Raw genomic sequence first — 21,977 nt, forward strand, 5'->3', positions numbered from 1 at the left:
TTCCTAGGGTGGAGGCCTGAGGCACTCTCACAGGCAAACCCAGGATCCATACCCTTGAGGAGGAAAAGGGAGAAGGCTGCAGCCACACCTCAATACTGGGTTACACATATCAGCTAAATGACTTAATTGGGTATAACTTGTTCAGGAAGGATAGACAGTGTAAAAAGGGAAGAGGTGTTGCATAATGCATCAGTATATACACTTGTTCTGAGGTCCAGGAGGAGGTGAGAGACACAACCATTGAGTCTCTGGATAAAGATAAAAGGGGTGAAAAATAGGGGTGATTTCATGATAAGAGGTCTACTACAGACCATCAGGACCTGTAGTAATGGTAGATTAATTACCCTGACATTTCTTGGAAAAGTAATATGGCAAAACACAATTTCCAACAAGTCCTTGAAATGTATTGGGGACAGCTTTTTGTTTCAGAAGGTGGAGGAAGTAACCCGGGGACAGCCATTTTAGACTTGATTCTGATCAACAGGGAGGAATCGATAGTGAATATGAAGGTGGAAAGCAATGTCAATGAAAGTGATCATGAAATGAGATTTCATGTTTCTAAGGAAATAAAGGAGTAAGAGCAGCAGAAAGGACAATGGACTTCAAAAAAGAAAATGTCAATAAACTGCAGAACTAGGTCCCATGGGAAGAAAATCAAAGGGAAAAAGGAGCTCAAGAAAGCTGTCAATTTCTCAAGGAGATAATATCAAAGGCAAAACTGCAAATGAGCCTGATGTGAAGAAACAATAGGAAGAATAGTAAGAGGCCAATATGGCTGTATTAGGAGCTCTTTTTGATTTTTCAGTCATTAAAGGAATCCTACAAAATTTGGAAACATGGACAAATTGCTAAAGAGGAGTACAAAAGAATTGTACAAGCATATAGGGACAAAATCAGAATTTAAGGCACCAAAAGAGTTACACCTAGCAAGGAACATAAAAGGCAATAAAAAGAGGTTCTTTAAATACATTGGGAACAGGAGAAAGATGCAGGAAAGTATATATCTTTTACTTAGCGGAGAACGCGAGCTAATAACGGACATCAAGAAGGCAGCGGTGTTTAATGCTCATTTTGCTTCAGTCTTCACTAAAAAGGTTAATGGTGACCAAATACTCAAAACAAATATTAAACAATAAGGGGAAAGAAATGCAAGCTAAAATAGGGAAAGAACAGGTAAAAGAATATTTAGATAAATTAGATATCTTGCAGTTAGCAGGGGTTGACAAAATTTATCCTAGGGAACTTAAGGAACTAGCTGAAGCAATCTCAGAACTGTTAGAATTATCTTTCAGAACTTGTGGAGGACAGGTAAGGTCACAGAGGACTGGAAAAGGGCAAACATAATGCCTGTCTTTAAAAAGGGGAACAAAGAGGATTCAGAGTATTACAGACCAGTCTGCCTAACTTTGATACCTGGAATGATACTGGAACAAATTATTAATCAGTCAATTTGTAAGCATCTAGAGGATAATAAGAGCATAAGAATGGTCCTACTGATCAGACCAATGGTTGGTCTAGCCCAGTATCCTGCTTTTGATGGGATGAACAAAATGGGATGGATCACTTGATAATTACCCTATCGTCCAGTCCCAGCTACTGGCAGTCAGAGGTTAATGGACACCCAGAGCATGGGGGTGCCTCCCTAACCATCTTGACTAATAGTCATTTATGGACCTCTCTTTTTTTAACCCAGTTGTACTTTTAGCCTTCACAGCACTCCCTGGCAATTAGTTCCACAGGTTAACTGTGTGTTGTGTGAAGTACTTCCTTATGTTTGTTTTAAATCTATTAATTTCATTGGGTAATCCCTGGTTATTGTGTTATGTGAAGGGGTAAATAACACTTCCTTATTCACTTTCTTCACACCATTCATGGATTTTATAAACCTCCATCATATCCCCCCTTCATTATCTCTTTTCTAAACTGAACAGTCCCAATCTTTTTAATCTCTCCTCATAGGAAGCTGTTCCATACCCCCTAATCATTTTTGTTGTCCTTCTTTGTGCCTTTTCCAATTCTAATATCTTTTTAGAGATGGGGTAACCAGAACCACACACAGTATTCAAGGTGTGGGCATACCATGAATTTATATAGAGGCAATGATATTTTCTGTCTTATCTATCCATTTCCTAATGATTCCCAACACTAGCTTTTTTGACACATTTTTAAAGTAAGAGAAATTGTCTCCTGCTGATACGTAAATATCATCCAAAACTTAGTTGTTCACTGTATCCTTATTTACCTGCTGCATTCTAATGATTGAGAAGACATACTGTTTACATCAGCCTAAATCTACAGTTAAATAAGTATTCTGTCCATTCTAGCTTGAAACAGACTGTATAAAATGACTAGTGATACCCATTTAGCAGCAGGAAAAACAAAACAAAGAAGATTTAATGCACTATCCCCAAGTACAGTTTTCACCAGATGGTATCTGGTGTCTGTTGTCATCAACGCATAAGATAGACAACATTATCGAGGCAGAATCAATCCATATTCATATTTGTCAAGGAATATTTCCATCATAAAATATTTGTAGTTGTCAAAGACATCATAATATTCAGTACTAGTAGGAAATTAGAATTTTATAATACACAGGTTTATCAAAAACTATATTTTTATACTAGAGTTGCCTGCCACCTAATAAAACGCAAGTCTTTAGTATTGTAGTATTACAATGGATACTACAAATTAGTATACTGTAATGTAAATTAAAATACAAATGTTCAGTGATATGTCATAAGTGTGAGATATAATTAACAAAAGTGTATAAAACATTTAGCGCACAGAGACTAAACACTGTGTTGTGCTGTTGGCTTTGTGAAAAAATATACCCCAAACAGCTGAAATATCTGCATTTCTGTTTCTCTAACAAACAAGCATTCCCAAACCCCTAAGCAACCATACTGACTGCCTTTAATACTGCACTGATAAGTAATACGAGATTTAGATAATACAAAACATTTTATATATGTCTGAAGTGTTGTTGTAGCTGTTTTGGTCCCAGAATATGAGCGAGACAAGGTGGGTGAGGTAGTATCCTTTATTGGACTTTCTTTGACTGATGGAAAGGACAAGCTTTCAAGCTTCACCGAGCTCATCTTCAGGTCTGGGGAAGGTAACCAGAGTGTCCAAGCTAAATACAAGATGGGACTGATTGTTAAGCATGGTTCACACATGTTATAGGAGACCACTTAAAATGAAGTGGGCAATTAACACCTCTGCAGTCATAGTTCAGTGGAGATTTAGTAAGCAGCAGGGTGTGTAACAAATTGTTGTAATGTGCCCTGTGACAAAGCAGGACTCACCACAATGGTGCCTCCTGCTGGCCATCCTGGGAATTAGCTCTCGGCCCTTCCAGTCCACCTTCAGCTAGTGCTATCACATCTGCCCTCACTGCTGTCTCCACTCTTTGGACCTACATCGATCCCTGGCCTGCAGCGCCCTCTTCTGGCAAGGACAAACTGCAGTCTGGATACTGGCCACTCTCTTCATTGGCAAGTGGGGTGCAAGCAGGGGGGACCCAGGCCTGCCTACTACTCTGGGTCCTGACCCAGGGACCCTATAGCCGGCAGCCACATACTGTACTCCTCCAACCTGCTGCCTATTTTCCCTGGGACACTTCCCCTGTAGACCTAGCACCCTCTCAACCCTTGTAGCAAGGCCCCCGCCTGGCAGTGGTCAGCCAGCAACTTACGCTCACACTCTGCTGCCCCTGCCAAACCACTGTGTCCAAACCATGGTGTCGTCAGATGTTGGCTGTGTGTGTGTTCCCTCTGTGTACTGCACTGGCTCTGTCCAGATAGCCCGGACAACAAGCTTCAATCGAACTGCCCAAAAGACCCAAGACTCAGTTTCAGTAACGAAGGCACATGGCCAGGTTTACTGTCAACAAAGCACGGTTTCTAGTATCATGTAGACTTTACAGGGCCAGTAACCTATGTATGCCCATTTGTAGTGAGGTCGAGACTCACCAGCATGGCACCTCCTGCTGGTTGTCTTGGGAATTAGCTCTCCAGCATACAGAGAGCCTCCTCCTGGCTGGTGTTTCGCCTGCCGCTGGCCCCCTTGTCTCTCCTGGACCGCGGTGCCCCTTTACCGCAGGGTTCTGCCCTAGCAGTACCCCCTTACTATGGGTCTCCCCTCCGGGGGAATCTCCAACCCTCTAACCCACCTTGCCTCAGTGGCTACTGCCAGTCATCATCTAGCCCCAGCTCACTGGGGCAGACTGCAGTCTATAATGGCTCCTCATCATTGGCAAGGGGATAGGACCTGCTGCCTTTGCCTATTCCAGGCTACACCTCTGCAGCCCCAATACCTCTTCGTAGGCCTTCACCAAGGCCTGCAGCCTAAGGATTTACCAGGCTGGAGCTCCTCAGCTCCCCTTTGCCCTTCCCCAGCTCTGCTCTAGGTACCTTGCTCCTAGGCAGCTAGCCTTTCCCACTCCAGGGCTAGAGTAAGACTCCTTCAGCTCCTGGCCTCCAGCCCTCTTAAGAGCCAGCTGGGCCCTGATTGAGCTGGCCACAGCTGTAGCTGCTTCCCTAATCAGCCTAGGTGTGCAGATCTTTCTATACAGTGCAAGACAGTATTATTTTGGATTTATCTCCCAAAAGGGGTGTGCATGTGAGTGCTGGGGGAGTCCTCTCACACAGAGCCCCTGCAGTCTATGGCTGCAGGTGTGTGTGGCCCCACCTGTGTGTGCGTGTGCAAGCTGCAAGAGGCCGGAGAGCCTAATTCAGCAAAACAGAAAGTGGGAACCCAGGCTGGTGGAGCAGGAGAGGCTCAGTGCAATCCCAGAACATCAGGCAGCATCCCAAAATGGGGTCCAACACATCATAGAGACAAAAAATCCACCACAGTTTTGTTCCAATGGTTAATTACTCTGTTAAAAATGTACATCTTACCCACAGGTACTGGGGTGGGTCAGAAGGGTTGGAGGAAGTAGACAAGTGAGCCACTAATCACTGCACTGATCACTATTTCCTGAACTTCTTTCTTGGATACAGTAGTTATACAAATTGCATGTCATCTACAAAAGTGATGATTTGCTGATGTAGAAATATCATTTAAACTAACATTTTCAAGAGACAACATATCTTAAAATGACATTTCAACATGGCTGCTAAGCAAGTACTAATGGAAGTGGAATACTTGAGGTGCAATATGAATATTGGGTTTACTATTACCTGCATAGCCAAAATATTCCCACCAAAGAAATACTATTTCATACAAATCACACTAACTAGACAGTGGAAGCCGATACATTGTCATGCATATAATAGATATTTTACATGGTTTACTGTTTTTGGTTTCTGTATGTTAAGCTATGGTAAATTACTGAATCCATATATACAGAAATATTTCATATGTAATAAATGTAGCCTTCAAAGAATACATTTGCTTAAATTTCAAACTCTCTCATTCTGTTAAGATTTTTCAGTCCTACTGTTCTTCTAAAAGCATTCCAGGTCACTTCCTCCCTTTTTCTGATGATGCAAGTTAGGTAGATATATAATTACTCAGTTCGTACAGGATCTTTGCACATGCAATCTTGTGGGTACAATTTTAGAGGTCACTTTTGAAAATGTTTGTCATCATTAAATTGCTGTGCAACAAATATTCGCTATAAAACTAGAAGCTTTCTTTGGTTATATTTAGATACTTTGCTATACAGTTTTAATCTTGACTAGAGCATTAAATGGAAAAAGTCTAAGTCTGCTAGGACTTCTGGGGGAAAAAATTACGTACTTACCAAGCTCCACTGGCAGCCTTTTTATAGGATTTCTTTCTAAAAGTAACGTTTTCAATTGCCTTTGTAATAAAACAAAAATAGTAACAATTGTAAAAGCAAAATTAAAGTGCATTGTTAAAACACAAAAACATATGCCTTTGTTTCCTACCATACTAATGATATCTGAAGGAAATGGGTTGCTTCTCCACAGCTACCATCAACTACGGCTTGTGTATCTCAGTGGTTCAAGGTCTGATGGCCTGAAGTCTGCTTTCAAATGGAAGCTATTGTTGCATACCATTTCAATATTTTATGATGTTTCCTGCTTTTTTTAAAAAAACTGATTATTATTGGTAGCGCCACCTACTATTAAGGTGTTCGGACACTTCCATTATAAGATGTGGTTTTCAAATGGTTATAACTTTGCCAAAATTTAAACAGACATGTACAGGTAACCTTAATTCTGGCATTTCCTAACTTCTGATTGCTTGAGTTTGTAACCTTAATAACATTGTTTTAACATAGATATTACGTACAAACAAAACTAATAGTTTCTTAGACTACTTTTTTTCTAATAGACAAGGGATTATCAGTACTCTATTTTCAATGGGTTTTCCATTACAAAATTGACAGCAGAAATTTGATAAAAACAGATTCTGAAGCATGGAAGTAATTTCTTTTGAAGTTTGATGACTGGAAATGATAAAACTAAATTATATTGTTAAGATACGACAAAACAAAGTTTGGTGGTTTCAACACCACCTTTGTTTATCTCTTTAAAAAAAAGTTTTAATTTATCATATGCATTTTTCACAGCCAATTAATTTGAAAGAAAAATAAATTAAATTAAAACTTTTACATATCATACCCTTTTACATATTATTTTGTTGAATCAGAATATTCAATTCAGTTAAAGACAATCACGTTCTGTACTCCTAACACATCCATGATTCCCTATGATTATTCACTCAGGGCCTAATCCAAAACCCACTAAAGACAATGGAAAGACTCCTATTGGCATCAGTATGCTTTGGATCCTGCCTCAGGATCAGAAATAGACTTTGTTAATATGTCTGAATCCATTAAAATGATTAGAACAGAATACAATTACATGGATATAGTTGTTTTCCATATTTCCTATCAAATATGGAAAACGATAAGCTTGTCATTCAGCATCCAGAATCACTGGCAGTATTTGACTCAGTCTCAGTTTAACCATGCAAGATGCTCCCACTTTTGAAAATAAAAATAATTTCTTAAAACAGCATTAAAAGGTCAATGTTACAACTTAATCCAGGAAATATAATGAAATCAATTAAACAAAAACAAAAAATCAAACCTCTTACAACAAAAGACAATAGGGTGTGTAATGAAATGCTAAACTGTATTATGTTGTTCAGCCACTAAGTGTATTATACCATTCAGCATTAAGTGGCGCTACATGTAACATACCTCACCTAAGAAAACAACAGCTATACCTCGCCTTGCATTAAAGTATCTTAAAGAGAACACATCTTTATATATCTCCCTAGGATGGAAGGTCTGTTACCAGTCCATAGCTGGCACATGAAAGGGTGCACCCTGAATCCATCCATATGTAACATCTGTTTGATTCTGGTATGCACTTCCATGCTTGTTAGCTTAAACTAGAAGCTTAATTTTTTTATGTGTGTAAATTCTTCAATGTTATCATATAGAACAGGTTAGAGACAAAATTCTCTTTGAAATTAAAAGGGCTGCCATAAGGCCTGGTTTTGTGACACTTGGTCACAAGGATAATTAGTATCACTTTTGGTTTATACTTTGTTTAATTGATTTCTGAGGTTCTCTGCTCCTTGTGAGGTGAAAAAAAATTGAGCTTCCCTCACACCATAAGGCCAGATTTTGCAAGTTGAGAAGATCCTGGACCCAATAGAAGGGCTGAATACATCCTTAAAGTGTTGATGAATTTATTAGGTTTTACACTGTGAAAACTAAAAACTAAATCTAAAATTGGTTTTGGTCACACAGATTTTTAGTGAAATGGTAGTAAATGAACTGCTTGGTGTTAATATTTATAAATTGAAATCATAATTTTTAACCCTCCACTTTATTGTTCATACATGCAATATTATCTCCCTCTAAACCATTATCTTTCAGTGATTGATCTGCCTCACTGACATGTGCAACATACAAAGTAATATGAGAAACTGTCATACTTACTTTAAATTTTACCAGTTTTTTTAAGTCATTCAGTATGATAATCTAAAAGCTACAGTATGCAGCTTTTTCATTGCATTTATTCTTTCTAGAGTGCTGTATTATTTCTTAATCTCAAACACTAGCTACTGCACATAGCCCTGAATAAATAGACTGCGAGCATGGGAAGCCCAAAGTGTTAGTGAGGGATAAAATCTTTCCTCCTGCTCCTGCACTGGCCTTTCCTGCAGCTACTCTTCCCTAAAACAGAGTTTCACTTACTGGATCCACTCAGCATACACTCTCCTCTCAACTGGGGCATACGGAGCAACAGATAAGATTACAGTCTCATGTGACTTCACTATTCATGTCATCCAAATAACCTTCAATAAATAATCCTCCAACAAAAGTAGTAAATGAAAGCCTGATATTCTTGAAAAATGAGGGGAGGGGAAAAAAGCAAGCAGCAAAAATTGTGAAAACAAACTGTAACGCCATCTTTGTAAATCACAGAGAAAATGTAATGGGAAATTGGAATCTTTGCAAGTTTCCAGTAAAATAACCTTTCCCTTAACCATTTGTCTCAGTGGTTATTGTGACCTGCCAGGACTAGCTGCTGAAGCCCCTACGGTGCTTGCCTCCATGTTGTGGTACAACTGGCACACTACTGACACCCTAAGGGTTTGGTGTACTCTGGCACCAATCAGCAACAATAATTACAACAAATTCTACTATAATATGGGATTATTGTTTAAAGGATTAAATGAAACTCTACTAATGTAATATCACTGAATGTTTTATGCTGGGAGTTTTCAAAAAAAGTTAGCACTAGTGAGTGGTATATTACTTATATGAAGATAAATGCACATACAGAGTTTACTAATCTCAAGACTCAAATAGAGATGTGTACACTGATGCATGGCAAAATTACATGACAGAAAATACTATTAATCCTGTCTTCTTTTTAAAAAAAAGTTATAATTTTAAAAAGGTACAAAACTTGACAATTTTCAGAGTCATCTACTCATTTTTTGATCATAAATTGATGACATAATGCTATACAAATCACAAAGAATAAATTATGTTAAAATATCATTGAGCATCTTGTTTAAATAAAAAAGTCATGAAACTGTATTTTCCCTTTGGAAAATTCTCCAGTATCTCACTATTTTCAGAAGATGCCTCTTCCCCAGTAACTACAGTGTGGAAGCTAAGATTCCTTTTTGACCATAATAAGCAAATTTAGCCCAATATTTCTTTTAATACAAAGATAAATTTAGTTTTTAGTTCATGCCAATTTCATTGGTTTAATATTGCCAAAACTGTGGTCTTTGGCCTTTTCCACCACTAATACCTCAGCAAGTGACAAGGTGTTACACTACTTATCTCATACATGGAACTACTACAATGATCTTCTCACTGCACTCATGACTTCCTGCCACTGTAATCATCATTCATTTCAGTATCTAGCTGCCAGGTTTATTTTTGTGTCCCCGCTCCACAGTACTCTTATGTCTCACCATGATTTACTTAGTTTATTTGGTTGCTAATCCATTTTCACATGACCCAAGTTAGGATTTGAAACTATGGGCTTGATGTATCTCTCAATTTCCTCCTCCTCACAGCAGTGTAAACCGATGGAATTAAAATGGTGTAAAATTGAAATGAAAGAGGAATCAGGCCATATGCCTCTGCAGGTAAAAGGGTTTGTGCACTAATCTACTGTACTAGTTAGTCGTACTTGCTCATTTAGTTGAGCATTATTAAATATAATTCTCGCTTACTGTTCTTCAGTTCTGACGTCAATATAGAACTAACCTGTTCAAGAGTCTGAGAATAAGAAAGTTACATGAGAGACAAATAGAGGAAGAATAATTTTTTGTTATATTATCAATACAAGAAATGCCTTACTTGTGACATCCAATTCCAGGGGGAAGAGTTTTAATTTTGTTATGCCGGAGATCCAGCCAAACAAGATTTGGCAGCTGCTGAAATAAATCCTTAGGAATTATGGCTAAAGCATTTCCTTCCAGATGCAAATGCTAATGTAGAAAAAATAAATATGTTTTAAAACCAGAATTAAAGTAGAATGCCTGTTCCCTTGGCATGAAGAACATTACTGTGAAAATCCCAGTAAACTGAACTATAAACTATTCTAAAAATTACATTCTCATAAAACCATGAAGGAGATGATTGGTACAATCAGTTATATAAATTACATAAATAAATCATTTATTGAATTTAGTACTAGTTTTTAGAAAGCAGGGGGGGAAAATCATAGCTAAGAATCTGTAGATTTTCCAGTACTTTAATGAGAGCAGTACTGGGCCCTTAATTGGTGCCTACAAAATTTAAGTCAAGTGTGTAATTAACAGAGTTACTCACAGCAATTTACTCACTTTAAGGTTGGGTAATTTGTATATTTCCTCAGTAAGATGCTGAAGTTTTTTCCTACTCAAATCCAGAGTATTTGAAGGAGTAGACAGTGTATCTTCAACTGCCTTCCTAATATATTTTGATGAACTGGAACCAGATAGGTTTCTCTTTTTCTGATAGTCATTCTCTAAGTAATCACCACCACTACAAGATTCTTCAGAAAAGCTTTCATCCATTTGTTAGCAAACCTAAAATACTGATCCCACATGCAAACTGATCATCTGAAGGTAAGTAATAAGCTGAGAACAAAAAAAAAAATAATAATAATAAAAAAGAACACACATAAGGCAGGTTTCTTTTTTTGTGATACTTATTCCCCACATCCTCACTAGTGCTATGTGATAATTTAGAAGATCAGAAAATAATGAAATTATTCTATATTTTTACATACATTTAAAGGTAACAAAGGAAAAAACATTGGGTTCATGCCACTCTCATAACTGCACCCCTTATATCCTTCTCCCATACCCTTCCTTATATTTTGAATGGGTTCACATTTCCCATGCGCCACTTGATCTCCATCTCCTCCAATGCCTTCTCAAAACACATTTCAAATCTGAGTACAGTACCGTGTTTTCAGGGATGGTACTTGGACATTAGGAAGCATATAGTAGCGGTTTCCCAGTGCCCTCTGTCCCCTCCAACTTTCCTTCCTCCCTCTGCCAACACCCACTTCTCCCTTTCTTACTAGTTCTAACTATCACAAAGCCATAAGCATTATAGGGTGCTCAAAATCCCTAAATGCGTAAAGTGCACCTATTTTTCTCTTTCAGGTGGTGCAGAGTACTTTCTAGTCCATCTTAAAGTAGACCCAGAACTCAGTGGACTTTTCTGATTAAATTACCTCATCTGTAAATTGGGAACAATAATGCTCACTCATCTTTGTACAGATCTTTGAAGTCCGTGAATGAAAAGTATTATATAAGTGCAATGTGATGTTATATAAAATTGTTTCCAACATCTTGTGTCTAACTGGAGGAACATCTTAAGTATTTCTCTTAAACTTCTTTAAATATCTGTGTATATACAAGGCCTGACCCAAACCTGTTTATTTTAATAGGAGAAACATGATTCAGTGACTAGAATGCTAGCGTGAGACTTAGTAGACTAAGGTACAATTCTCTAGTCTGTCACAGAAGTCCTCTGTGACCTTGGCAAGTCACTTGGGCAAATTTTCAAAGGTGTTCAGCCACCAAAAGAGGCAGATAGACACCTACTGGGAATTTCAAAAGTGCCTAGCCAGGTTAGGTCCCTCCTTTTGAAAATCCTATTAACGCCTATCTGTATCTTTAGACATGTAAGCACCTTTGAAAAACTGCTCCTAAGTCTGTGCCTTAGTTCCACATCTGTAAAATAGGGATAATAATACTTCCCTACCTCACAGGGTCTGTGTCAGGGTGGGGATGATAATAATGCATTAAATGACTGGGAAGTGCTCATATACTATGGTGATGGCAGCCAAATAAGTACCTAGGACAATGAGAGCTGGGTTGACCCTATACTAAAAGTCCAACAAAGGGATACAACTTAACTCTGTGTATATACAGTCCTTTGTAGAGCCTGACATTACATGTTGATAATAATAAAGGTGTTCTCATAAAATAATTCTAACACAATTTTTGTGATAAAATTGTTTCTGTATTTTTTTTTCTGAAGCCACAGTTACATTATACAATTCAATTGGGTTAATTTAAATCATTTTGTTTGCCTAAAACAGGTTTTAAATATTTATAGATAAATTCCTGGGATTTTTATAATTGTAAACAATTTATCATTTAGGACATTTGTTTACAACATTATGTATCCTCAAAGTTGAGTGTTTTGATTTAAAGAAAAAAAAAAAAGCTTCAATTCGCAAAGCTTTTCCTTGTACCTCTTCCTCTTCCTCAAATGTCTGTGGCAATATTACATCATCTCCCATTTCTTATTTTATTTGCTTGTTCGTTTTTTTTGTTTATTCATTGTTATTGCCATTGCAAAGTTGCTTGTATGTAGTTGTAATGCAATACTAACTGGCAGTTATAACAATACAAACCAAAAACCAGATCCTGCAAAACACATATGTGTTTAACTTTATTGATGTGAGTAGTCCCATTGAAAGGAAATTAGCTCAGCATGTACATATTTTAAGGACTGAGGCCTACGTATCTGAACTGTGTAATTTTTTTCCAACTTCTGCTCCTTAGGAAAAAAAAAATATGAAAAGGGCAAGATAACAAATATTGTGCCCCTTACCTAGAAATGCCACAAGCTACACTCATAGATTCATCTGAAAGTTTCCGTTTCTTGTAATGAAGGATTTTGCTATGAGATTTAATAGATCATTTAAAAAAAGCCTCATACAGAGCCCTTATTTGTTTCCTTACTCCAAATACAGGCACAGAAACACAGATGAACTTACTCTCCTCTCACACTGGTAAAAATCAGGACTAACTCCACTGGAGTCAGCAGAAGTACACAACTGTAAAACTGGTGTAAAGTGAGACCAGAAGAGATTCAGGCCCAGAGAGTTATAAGCCGTACTGGCTTTTAAATTCACAAAAACTCTAATACTGTACAGTGGCAGGTTAAGCTGACCAACACCAGGACAATATTACCTCTGCGGTTTTAATACTTCATTTGCTAAACTGTGACCCTGAACTCAGCCCCACCCAGTAAGAAGTCTCCCCTTCAATTCAGGGCCAGGATTTGCCCCATAAGGACTGGTTTGCTCTCTGGGTTCCCAGCTTTTAAATTACCCGCTGCAGGGCGGCCCCGCTGGCCTAGGGTCACAAATGTCGCCCTATCAATAGCATCACCTTGGGAAGCAGAACTCGCCAAACAAAGTCCTCTGGGATGTTTCGTTGGCCTGACTTTTGGGGGGGGGGGAGAGGGGGGCAGACAGCACAGCACCCCAGGAGAATTTGTTCGCCCTGTAGAAGATCCGGGGATGGGGAGAAGTATGGAGGGGAGGGCAGGGGAGGGGGACACCTTACCGGCATGACTGCAACAGGGATGCAAACCACCAAACGGGCCTGCAGGCTCCCCATCGGAGGAGTGGGGCAGATTCCCCACCAGCAGGCTCCAGCCAGCTCCCCTCACCCCGCAGGGCATCTTCCTGTCCCCTTCTCCCCCGAGCGTCCCCGCCCCCGAGTCCATCCCGGGGAGCTCTTACCTGCCGCCGCCCCGCGGCTGCGAGAGGTGCCGGCTCCCCCGCTCCTTCTTTGTGCCGGGACCAAAGCGCAACAAACAGGCCCGGGCGGCCGCCGCAGTCTCCATAGCAACAGCCAAGCGGCGGGGAAGCGGCTACCACGGGCCCAGGGCCCCGGAGCTGGGCTCAGGCCGGCGGAGGCCCTCGCACCATGGAGACTCGCACCCCACCCCAACCCTCCCTATCCAGAGCCCGCACAGCCATCCCAACCCTCTCTGTGCCCCACAAATACCCCCTCCCCTCAAACCCCACACAGCCCCCATCCTCTCTGCATCCCACAAATCCCCCCTCCACCCAGACCCCACACAGCCCCCTTCCTCCCTGCACTCTCACAGATCCCCCTTCACAGATCCCACACAGCCATTGCCAACCCTCCCTGTGCCCCCCAAACCCCTGCCCCGCATGCCCCACAAACCGCCTCCCCTGCTCACACCCCACACAGCCCCCATCGCCTCTGCATCCCACACAGCCACCCCAACCTTCCCTGTGCCGCACAAATCCCCCATCCTCTCTGCATCCTTCACAGCCACCCCAACCCTCCCTGTGCCCCACAAATACCCCCTCCCCTCAGACCCCATACAGCCCCCATCCTCTCTGCATCCCACAAATTCCCCCTCCACCCAGACCCCACACAGCCCCCTTCCTCCCTGCACCCTCACAAATCCCCCTTCATAGATCCCACACAGCCACCGCCAACCCTCCCTGTGACCCCCAAACCTCCGCCCCGGGGCCCCACAAACCGCCTCCCCTGCCCACACCCCACACAGCCCCCATCGTCTCTGGATCCCACACAGCCACCCCAACCTTCCCTGTGCCGCACAAATCCCCCATCCTCTCTGCATCCCACACAGCCACCCCAACCCTCCCTGTGCCCCACAAATCCCCCCTCCACCCAGACCCCACACAGCCCCCTTCCTCCCCGCACCCTCACAAATCCCCCTTCACAGATCCCACACAGCCACCCCAACCCTCCCTGTTCCCCACAAATCCCCCCTCCACCCAGACCCCACACAGCCCCCTTCCTCCCCGCACCCTCACAAATCCCCCTTCACAGATCCCACACAGCCACCGCCAACCCTCCCTGTGACCCCCAAACCTCCGCCCCGGGGCCCCACAAACCGCCTCCCCTGCCCACACCCCACACAGCCCCCATCGTCTCTGCATCCCACACAGCCACCCCAACCTTCCCTGTGCCCCACAAATCCCCCCTCCACCCAGACCCCACACAGCCCCCTTCCTCCCTGCACTCTCACAGATCCCCCTTCACAGATCCCACACAGCCATTGCCAACCCTCCCTGTGCCCCCCAAACCCCTGCCCCGCATGCCCCACAAACCGCCTCCCCTGCTCACACCCCACACAGCCCCCTTCGCCTCTGCATCCCACACAGCCACCCCAACCTTCCCTGTGCCGCACAAATCCCCCATCCTCTCTGCATCCTTCACAGCCACCCCAACCCTCCCTGTGCCCCACAAATACCCCCTCCCCTCAGACCCCATACAGCCCCCATCCTCTCTGCATCCCACAAATTCCCCCTCCACCCAGACCCCACACAGCCCCCTTCTTCACTGCACTCTCACAAATCCCACACAGCCACCACCAACCCCTCCCCACGCATCCCATAAACCCCTCCTCTCCCCTGCCCAAACTCCACACAGCCCCCATCCTCTCCACATACCACAAATCCCATCTGCACCCAGACCCCAGCCAGCCACTCCAACTCTCCCTGTGCCCCACAAATCCCCCCTTTACAGATCCCACACAGCCACCCCAACCTTCCCTGTGCCCACAAACCCTCTCCCCCACCCAGACCCTGCACAGCCACCCCCAATCCTTTCTGCAGACTTTTAATTCTCCCTTCCCCCCCATACAGACCCTCCACAGCCACCCCTCAGTCTTTGCCCCACAGACCTTTCATCCTCCCCTCCCGGAGCCCTACAAATTTCAGCCTTATAAGCACAGCTATACTGGATCAGACCAATAGTTCATCTAGCCCAGCATCCTGTCTTCTGACAGCAACCAGTGCCAGATGCTTCAGAGGGAATGAACAGAACAGGGCAATTAATGAATGATCCATCTGCTGTCATCCAGTCCCAGCTTTTGGCAGTCAGAGGTTTAGGGACACCCAGAGCATAGGGTTGCATTCTTGACCATCATGATGAATAGCAATTGTTGGAGCTATTCTTCATTAACTTATCTAATTCTTTTTTGAACCCAGTTATACTTCTGGACTTCACAACATCCCCTGGCAATGAGTTCCACAGGTTGACTGCATTGTGTGAAGAACTTCCTATTGTTTGTTTTAGTTCTTCCCCCTCTCTTTCTTCTCCTCTCCCATGTCCTCTCTCTCAGTTCTACTTCCAGCTTCTCCTTCTCTAACCTCTCTTTCCCCTCTTTAATCCCACTCAGCCTTCAAGGTGCAAGAGTCAGATCAGAAGACTCCCAATGAATGTTTTAACTGGGATTTTTGGAGCATATAATTAACAATTTCACCATGAAATAAGTCACTGTCACTGATGAAAATGATTTGTTTTTATCCTTGATAAACTTGTAAATAATTATTAAAAGAAAAATCAGTATTTGTATGCAATTAGTCATTACATGAAAAGTTTCACACACCAGGCTATAGAATAATGATCTGGGTCCCAGTCCTGCAAACATTTTACTTCATATTTAGTTTTGTTGATCTAAGTGAAACTACTTGCATGATTAAGATAAGCATGTACTTAAATGTTTTCAGGATTAGACCCATAGTGGTGGTAGAGTTTTCCAGATAGGCAAGTCAGATCTTGCACATTTTTTATTAGTTTGGAATGGCTTAATGTTAGTCATTGTTTTCTCTCTGTGGGAAAGTTAAACTCACAAAAATGAAGTGTCATTTCACCATGATATATTGTATATAAAACTACACACAATTTTTTCTAGCTCCCTGCTTTTATGCTACAATTAGGCCCTTGTTTAGATAGCAATATGCTATAGTTCTTCTATCACACTGTAGTGAATAACTCCACTGGAGATTTAGTGAGGGATTGTGTCAATCTGAAATAAAAGATATACTTTAAAGAGGATTTGTAGGGATTGATAGAAATCTGTCATGGGGCCATAAATAGGCAAAAAAGCCCCAACATAACAAACCTAATTTAATTCTAGAAATGCAACCAGACATATTAGAGCCCTGTAACCTGCCCAATAATTTCATATGTACCACCTGTACAAAAAGTATGAAGAATTTTGAAAGCTGGACAATGAAATTGACAATATTATGCATATGATTTTTTTTTGCTGACAAATACTGTATCAAACTGGCTCAAGAAAAAGAAAATATTTCTTCAGAAGATGTTTCTTTCAAAAATACGTTTATCTTTTTACATTTTGTAATAGTACATAAGCCAAATTATTTGCAAAACTTTCTGATGCACAATCTTTGTAATCTATATTATACACTCACTTGGGGTACAATACCTCATATCAGCATCAAGAATTTACACTTAAATTAAGAGATCTAGAATTCACAGGCCTTTTTATTATAGAGCTTGAGTCAAAAAGTGGAAACAGTACCATGCATATTTTATTTTGTTTTCCTTCCCCTACAAGCCATTCTTTCATACATTTATGATTTTACAACCCATTTTGGCTTCTGCTCAGTTATTTTTTGCAGATTTTTGCCTTGTCTGGAATTTCATGGTCACCTACATCAAAGTCAAATGAAGAACAAATAATAAAATAAAAATGTTCAGAAAACCATGGCATACATACCTTTGATTCCAAGACAATTAAACAACTTTATGTGTGTGTTGCTCAGAATATTAAAAAAGTATGAAGAATTTTGAATTTATTTCTCCCCCCCCCCCGCAATATCCCTAAACACTAGGTTTGATTAGAGAAGGGGGGTGGCTGCATTTTTGGCAAATTGCAGCATGGTTACATTTTAAGCTGTCTCCAAAGATGACTCCAGGAATTAAGCAAGTTGAGCAACCACTTGCCCACTGGGAAGAGGAGGCTGCAGTGTGGATTGAGAAAAATTATATGGAAGGGATTCCTCTTCTGTGCTTAGACTCATAGCAGCAACACTCTGGGGTAGCAGAACTGTCTAACACCATGGTGCCATAAAGCGTTTCACAAAGTAAAATGTAGCAATGTTTCCTAATACGTTTGCCATTCCCCAAATATTTTTAATATAATTAATAATAATGTCTGGTCTTATTATTTATCCGACATATGCAGTGACTAATCCTTATTACAGACAAGTGAAAAGTTTTAAAGTTCAGTTGCTTTGAGTTATTTGTAAGAAACTATTTTCCAGTGGAAAAATGTACATATTAAATTAAGAAATGGCTGAATGGTCTTGACTCAGATCTTCAAATAATATTCATCTTTGGGCTACGTGTCTATGATGGTCTAGAGCAGGGGTTCTAAAACTTCATTGCACCATGACTCCCTTCTGACTGCAAAAATTACTACACGACCCCAGGAAGGGAGACCAAGTCTGCCAGAGCCCTACCATCCCAGGTGGGGGGGCCAAAGCCCAAGCCCAAGCCTCACTGCTCCAGGGCCAAAACCGAAGCCAAAGGGCTTCAGCCCCAGGCACCTGAGCCCCACCATCCAGGGCTGATGCCCTTGGGCTTTGGCTTTGGCCCTGGGTGGTGCGGCTTGACCCCTGGGTGGTAGGGCTTGGGCTTTGGCCCCAGAACCCAGCAAGTCTAAGCCAGCCCTGGCGACCCCATTAAAATGGGCTCACGACCCACTTTGGGTTAGGGTTAGTCATCTAGAGTGTACTTAATTTTGCCTCAGTGCAAGGGGTTGGACTAAATGACCTCATGAAGTTCCTTCCATCCCTCCATGTCTATGGTTGTGTGTGTCTCAATATCTTCTACTGGCACCACTGTGAACAGAGACAATGCAGAAGCTATGACTTTCCTTGCAGAGTTTATATAAAACAGAAAGCAAATATAGTACCTTTGGGGATTGGGAAGAGAAAGAAAAAAATGTAAAGCTGTATGAAAGAAAAAAAATAGTGTAGAGAGACAAAAAAGAAAAACAAACGTTGGACACTTCTGGAACATCTGTGGAAAAATTATCTTTCCTAATATGCCAGGAATAATGACACAGGGTGGGTTTTTGTTTCAACAGTGCTTGTTGCAGTGAATTAGCAGTTTACTCATACCGTGTGAACTTACATTGACTTGGAAGTCATTTGACTGCCATGGTAACTAAATGAAAAACTGGTCTGAAAATATTCATGATATTTGGGGCCTGAATTAAAGCCCACTGAAGTCATAGTTGTAAAACGAACCACTATTTACCTGCATTTTTATCCCATGCTCTTCACAGTGGAATAGGGTCACCATAAAGCTCACACATTTGTGTGAATTATAACTTTGTGGAAAGTGGACTGTGGATAATTTTATCTGATATTTACTTTGCAAAGGAAGCTATTATCTTCATTTATGCCTTAGGGACAGAATTCTTCCCTCATCTATACAGATGCAGTTGCTATTACCTCCAGTGGAAGTGGCACATGCATATAATCAGGCAGATATACCTCTGTTTTTGATAGTTTACTAGCTCATGCATAAAACTTATTTGCCCATCCTCATGATGAAGTTGGGAAAGCTAATATACTTAGCTGTAAAAAAAAAACTGCTTACACTTGCACATCACATGTTCTGTGCTCTTTTCCCTTTCTTAGTCACAAGGACCTCTGCATTCTAATAGCAGTTTTGCCTCAGAGGAGCTAGAATCACTGCTATTTTTTTCCTCAACTGAAGTCAAACTTCTCTGTCTGTAAGTTCACAACTGGTTGCTGTGGAAATTATTGTGATGACTCAAAGAAAATTGTGACTTCAGATGCTGAATAAGCAGCAGGAGTAGATGAGCTCTTAGAAGGGTCCTGTTTTCGTACAGATATCTTCAGTAATAAAAAACAGGAAAGACAGAAAATGTATTGTGCACAGGAATAATTATTTCTAGAGTGAATGTTCTATAAAGTTTTCCACAAAGCATTATCAGTTCTTTATCCATTTGATTGCACTGAAGTTTCCGGGTATACACAGACACTGTTTTTCCCAGGAATTGAAATTAGGGGAGGGGGGTGTTTGAATTTACGGGCAGGAGGGAAGTTAGGGATGATGAGGGGTGAAACTGTGAGGGTGACAGTGGACTGTATGGCACCACAGTAAAAACTGAAAAATGTTTCATGACTATTTTATTAGATTTGACTCAGGTTTTAAAATCATCACACAAATTAAAGTTAGCTACTCAAGCCTTCTGTGAAGCACTACATCTACATCTTTCTTGGTTTCTTGTTATAATTTTGCACAACTCTGTTAATGAACTTCTTGAATGCAATGTGTTCATCTTTGGTGACTTCTCGTGTGTCCAGTACTTCCATTCCTTCAACTGATATGCTCATTAGTTCATTCACATGATCAGGCAGAAGGTGACTTCTTTCAGAACACAAAATTCTATTCAATGATGAAAAAGAACGCTCAACTTTAGCTGTTGTGACTGGGAGTAGCAAGAGATGAATTCCTACTTCTTTCATCCCAGGAAACATAACACAAAGATCAGTTCGAGCCACTAGTGGTGATAAAAAAGAAGTTGAAGTAAAATCTTCATTCATTTGTCGTATGATATTCCACTCTGTGTTCAAATTCTCTCTTCTGTCCTGAGTACATTGCAGCCCCATTTCTGGTAGTGCCTCACTCCGCTCAGCTGTTGGTGTTTTATTGGACAGGGATCTGTAAAAGCTACGTAGAGGTTGAGTAGTATCTAGAAGTTGCTGTTGTAGAATTTTAAGAATCAATTCTGTGTACTCTTTTTGTCTTAACAAACACTTCTTGTCCTCTTCACTAAAGGATTCGGTATAAATGCCTTCATTAGTCAACTTCTGGACTGAAGTCTTTGCTTCTTCCAGTACTTTTTCAATGGATAGCTCTCTGATTGTCCAGCAATAGAAGCTACATTTGGATCAAAGATCTACTACTGTTGTAGTAGATGCCTGGATGGCATTGTTTAATGACCCAAGTGGTCCTTCACCCACTTACTTCCCTGGTCCTTCTCACATGAACAGAGAGCAACAATACCCAAAGTCCAAAGGCGCAAACAATTCAATGTTTATTGGGGTGAACTTCCAGCAAGCATGATTCCAGTTTCCTTCCTTAGTGTCCCCCTTCCCAGCTCTGACACCACAGAGCCTTACACCTGTGTCCCTGTTCCCATTCCTGCCCTTAGCCAAACATGATTCCAATTTCCCCACCCAATTAAGACACCTGGGGCCAATTAAGATCTTTCCAGAAGGCAGGGAAGACAGCTAGGTTGATTGGGACACCTGAAGCCAATCATGGGCTGGCTGAAACTAGTTAAAAGCCTCCCAGTTAGTCAGGTAGGTGTGTGTGTGTGTCAGGATCTGTAGGAGTAAGCTGTGTGGTTGGAGGAACTAAGCAGTACAAATCCATATCAGGCACAAGGAAGGAGGCCCTGAGGTAACAGTGAAGGAGCTATCGAGTGGGGGCTGCTGTGGGGAAGTGGCCCAGGGAATTGTACTATTTCCAAAAAGTCAGCTACCATAGCTGCTAATATTAGGGTCCCTGGGCTGGAGCCTGGAGTAGAGGGAAGGCCTGGGCTCCCCCCTCCCTTCCCTTCCCTTCCCCTTCTCTCCCTGATTAATCACTGAGACTGGGAGACAACAGAGACTGTGCAAGGGAGGGTTGCTTCTCCTCACCTCCCTTGCTGGCTTATGATGAAAATGGCTCAGTAAGTTGTGACCCTTGCCTCTAGAGAGAGAGAGAGAGGGGGGCTACGTGGAGGGTCACAGTGAGCCTCTGAGGCTAGTGAAATCCACCAGGAAACGCAGGACCCACGGAGACAAGGACAGAGCTTTGTCACAGTACACAGTGACTTAATACTTGATGCCCATTTGCATCGGTGCATTCATCAGCCATGTATGCAAGTTTTTTAAATGTGGTTAGAGAGTACTTCACTTTTTCAAGTGTTGAGTCTTTCACTGTTGCACCACATGCATCTAGCCAGTCAGCTGAGTTTCTTGCAGAAGATAGTGAGCATTTGCTGGTCTTGTTCGGAACCAGTGTTCAACTTCAGGATGAACAAGTGACAATGCACTTAACATTGGCCTCCAGTTTGTAGTGTGTGGTATCTCTTGCTTAAATAGGAAGTATGATGCCACAGCCATGTTTGTTCATATGAACTGTGTTGTGTCTCCAGCACTCTTTACAGCCTCATTAACACTCACCGGTGTTGTCCTTGGTCAGTGGAGACTCAGAGTTTAGAGGTGCTTTCACATGAGTTCACCTCCCAGGTGTGGGGCAAGAAGGCACCTTGCTCATTCCTCCAGCTGCTCACTGTTCGTTCTGGCCACTGTCGTTCTTTGTGCCACCATTCACTTCATCGCTCTGTTGCCAAGGCTCTGCACCGTCACCTTCTG

General features: G+C 41.6%; 1 protein-coding gene across 3 annotated transcripts in view; it reads right to left on the reverse strand.

Annotated features, from left to right (window-relative positions):
• The window catches only part of LRRC27 (leucine rich repeat containing 27), a 50,664-nt gene extending 37,076 nt beyond the window's left edge, over positions 1-13,588 (reverse strand). For 2 of the 3 annotated variants that reach the window (XM_084634371.1, XM_084634369.1), the window contains exons 1-4: positions 13,500-13,588; positions 10,309-10,584; positions 9,821-9,951; positions 5,753-5,811 (exon numbers count right to left, since the gene is read on the reverse strand). In XM_084634371.1, the coding sequence (XP_084490497.1) occupies positions 5,753-5,811; positions 9,821-9,951; positions 10,309-10,521 (403 nt within the window). In that variant the 5' untranslated portion in view covers positions 10,522-10,584; positions 13,500-13,588. Of the gene's footprint in view, positions 1-5,752; positions 5,812-9,820; positions 9,952-10,308; positions 10,585-13,320; positions 13,417-13,499 lie in introns of those variants that run through there. The other variant, XM_084634370.1, reaches the window with a different exon arrangement.
• Between the last annotated feature and the right edge of the window lie 8,389 nt (positions 13,589-21,977).

This window comes from Lepidochelys olivacea (assembly GCF_965140295.1).
Source record: "Lepidochelys olivacea isolate rLepOli2 genome assembly, chromosome: 7".
Classification (NCBI taxonomy): domain Eukaryota; kingdom Metazoa; phylum Chordata; order Testudines; family Cheloniidae; genus Lepidochelys; species Lepidochelys olivacea.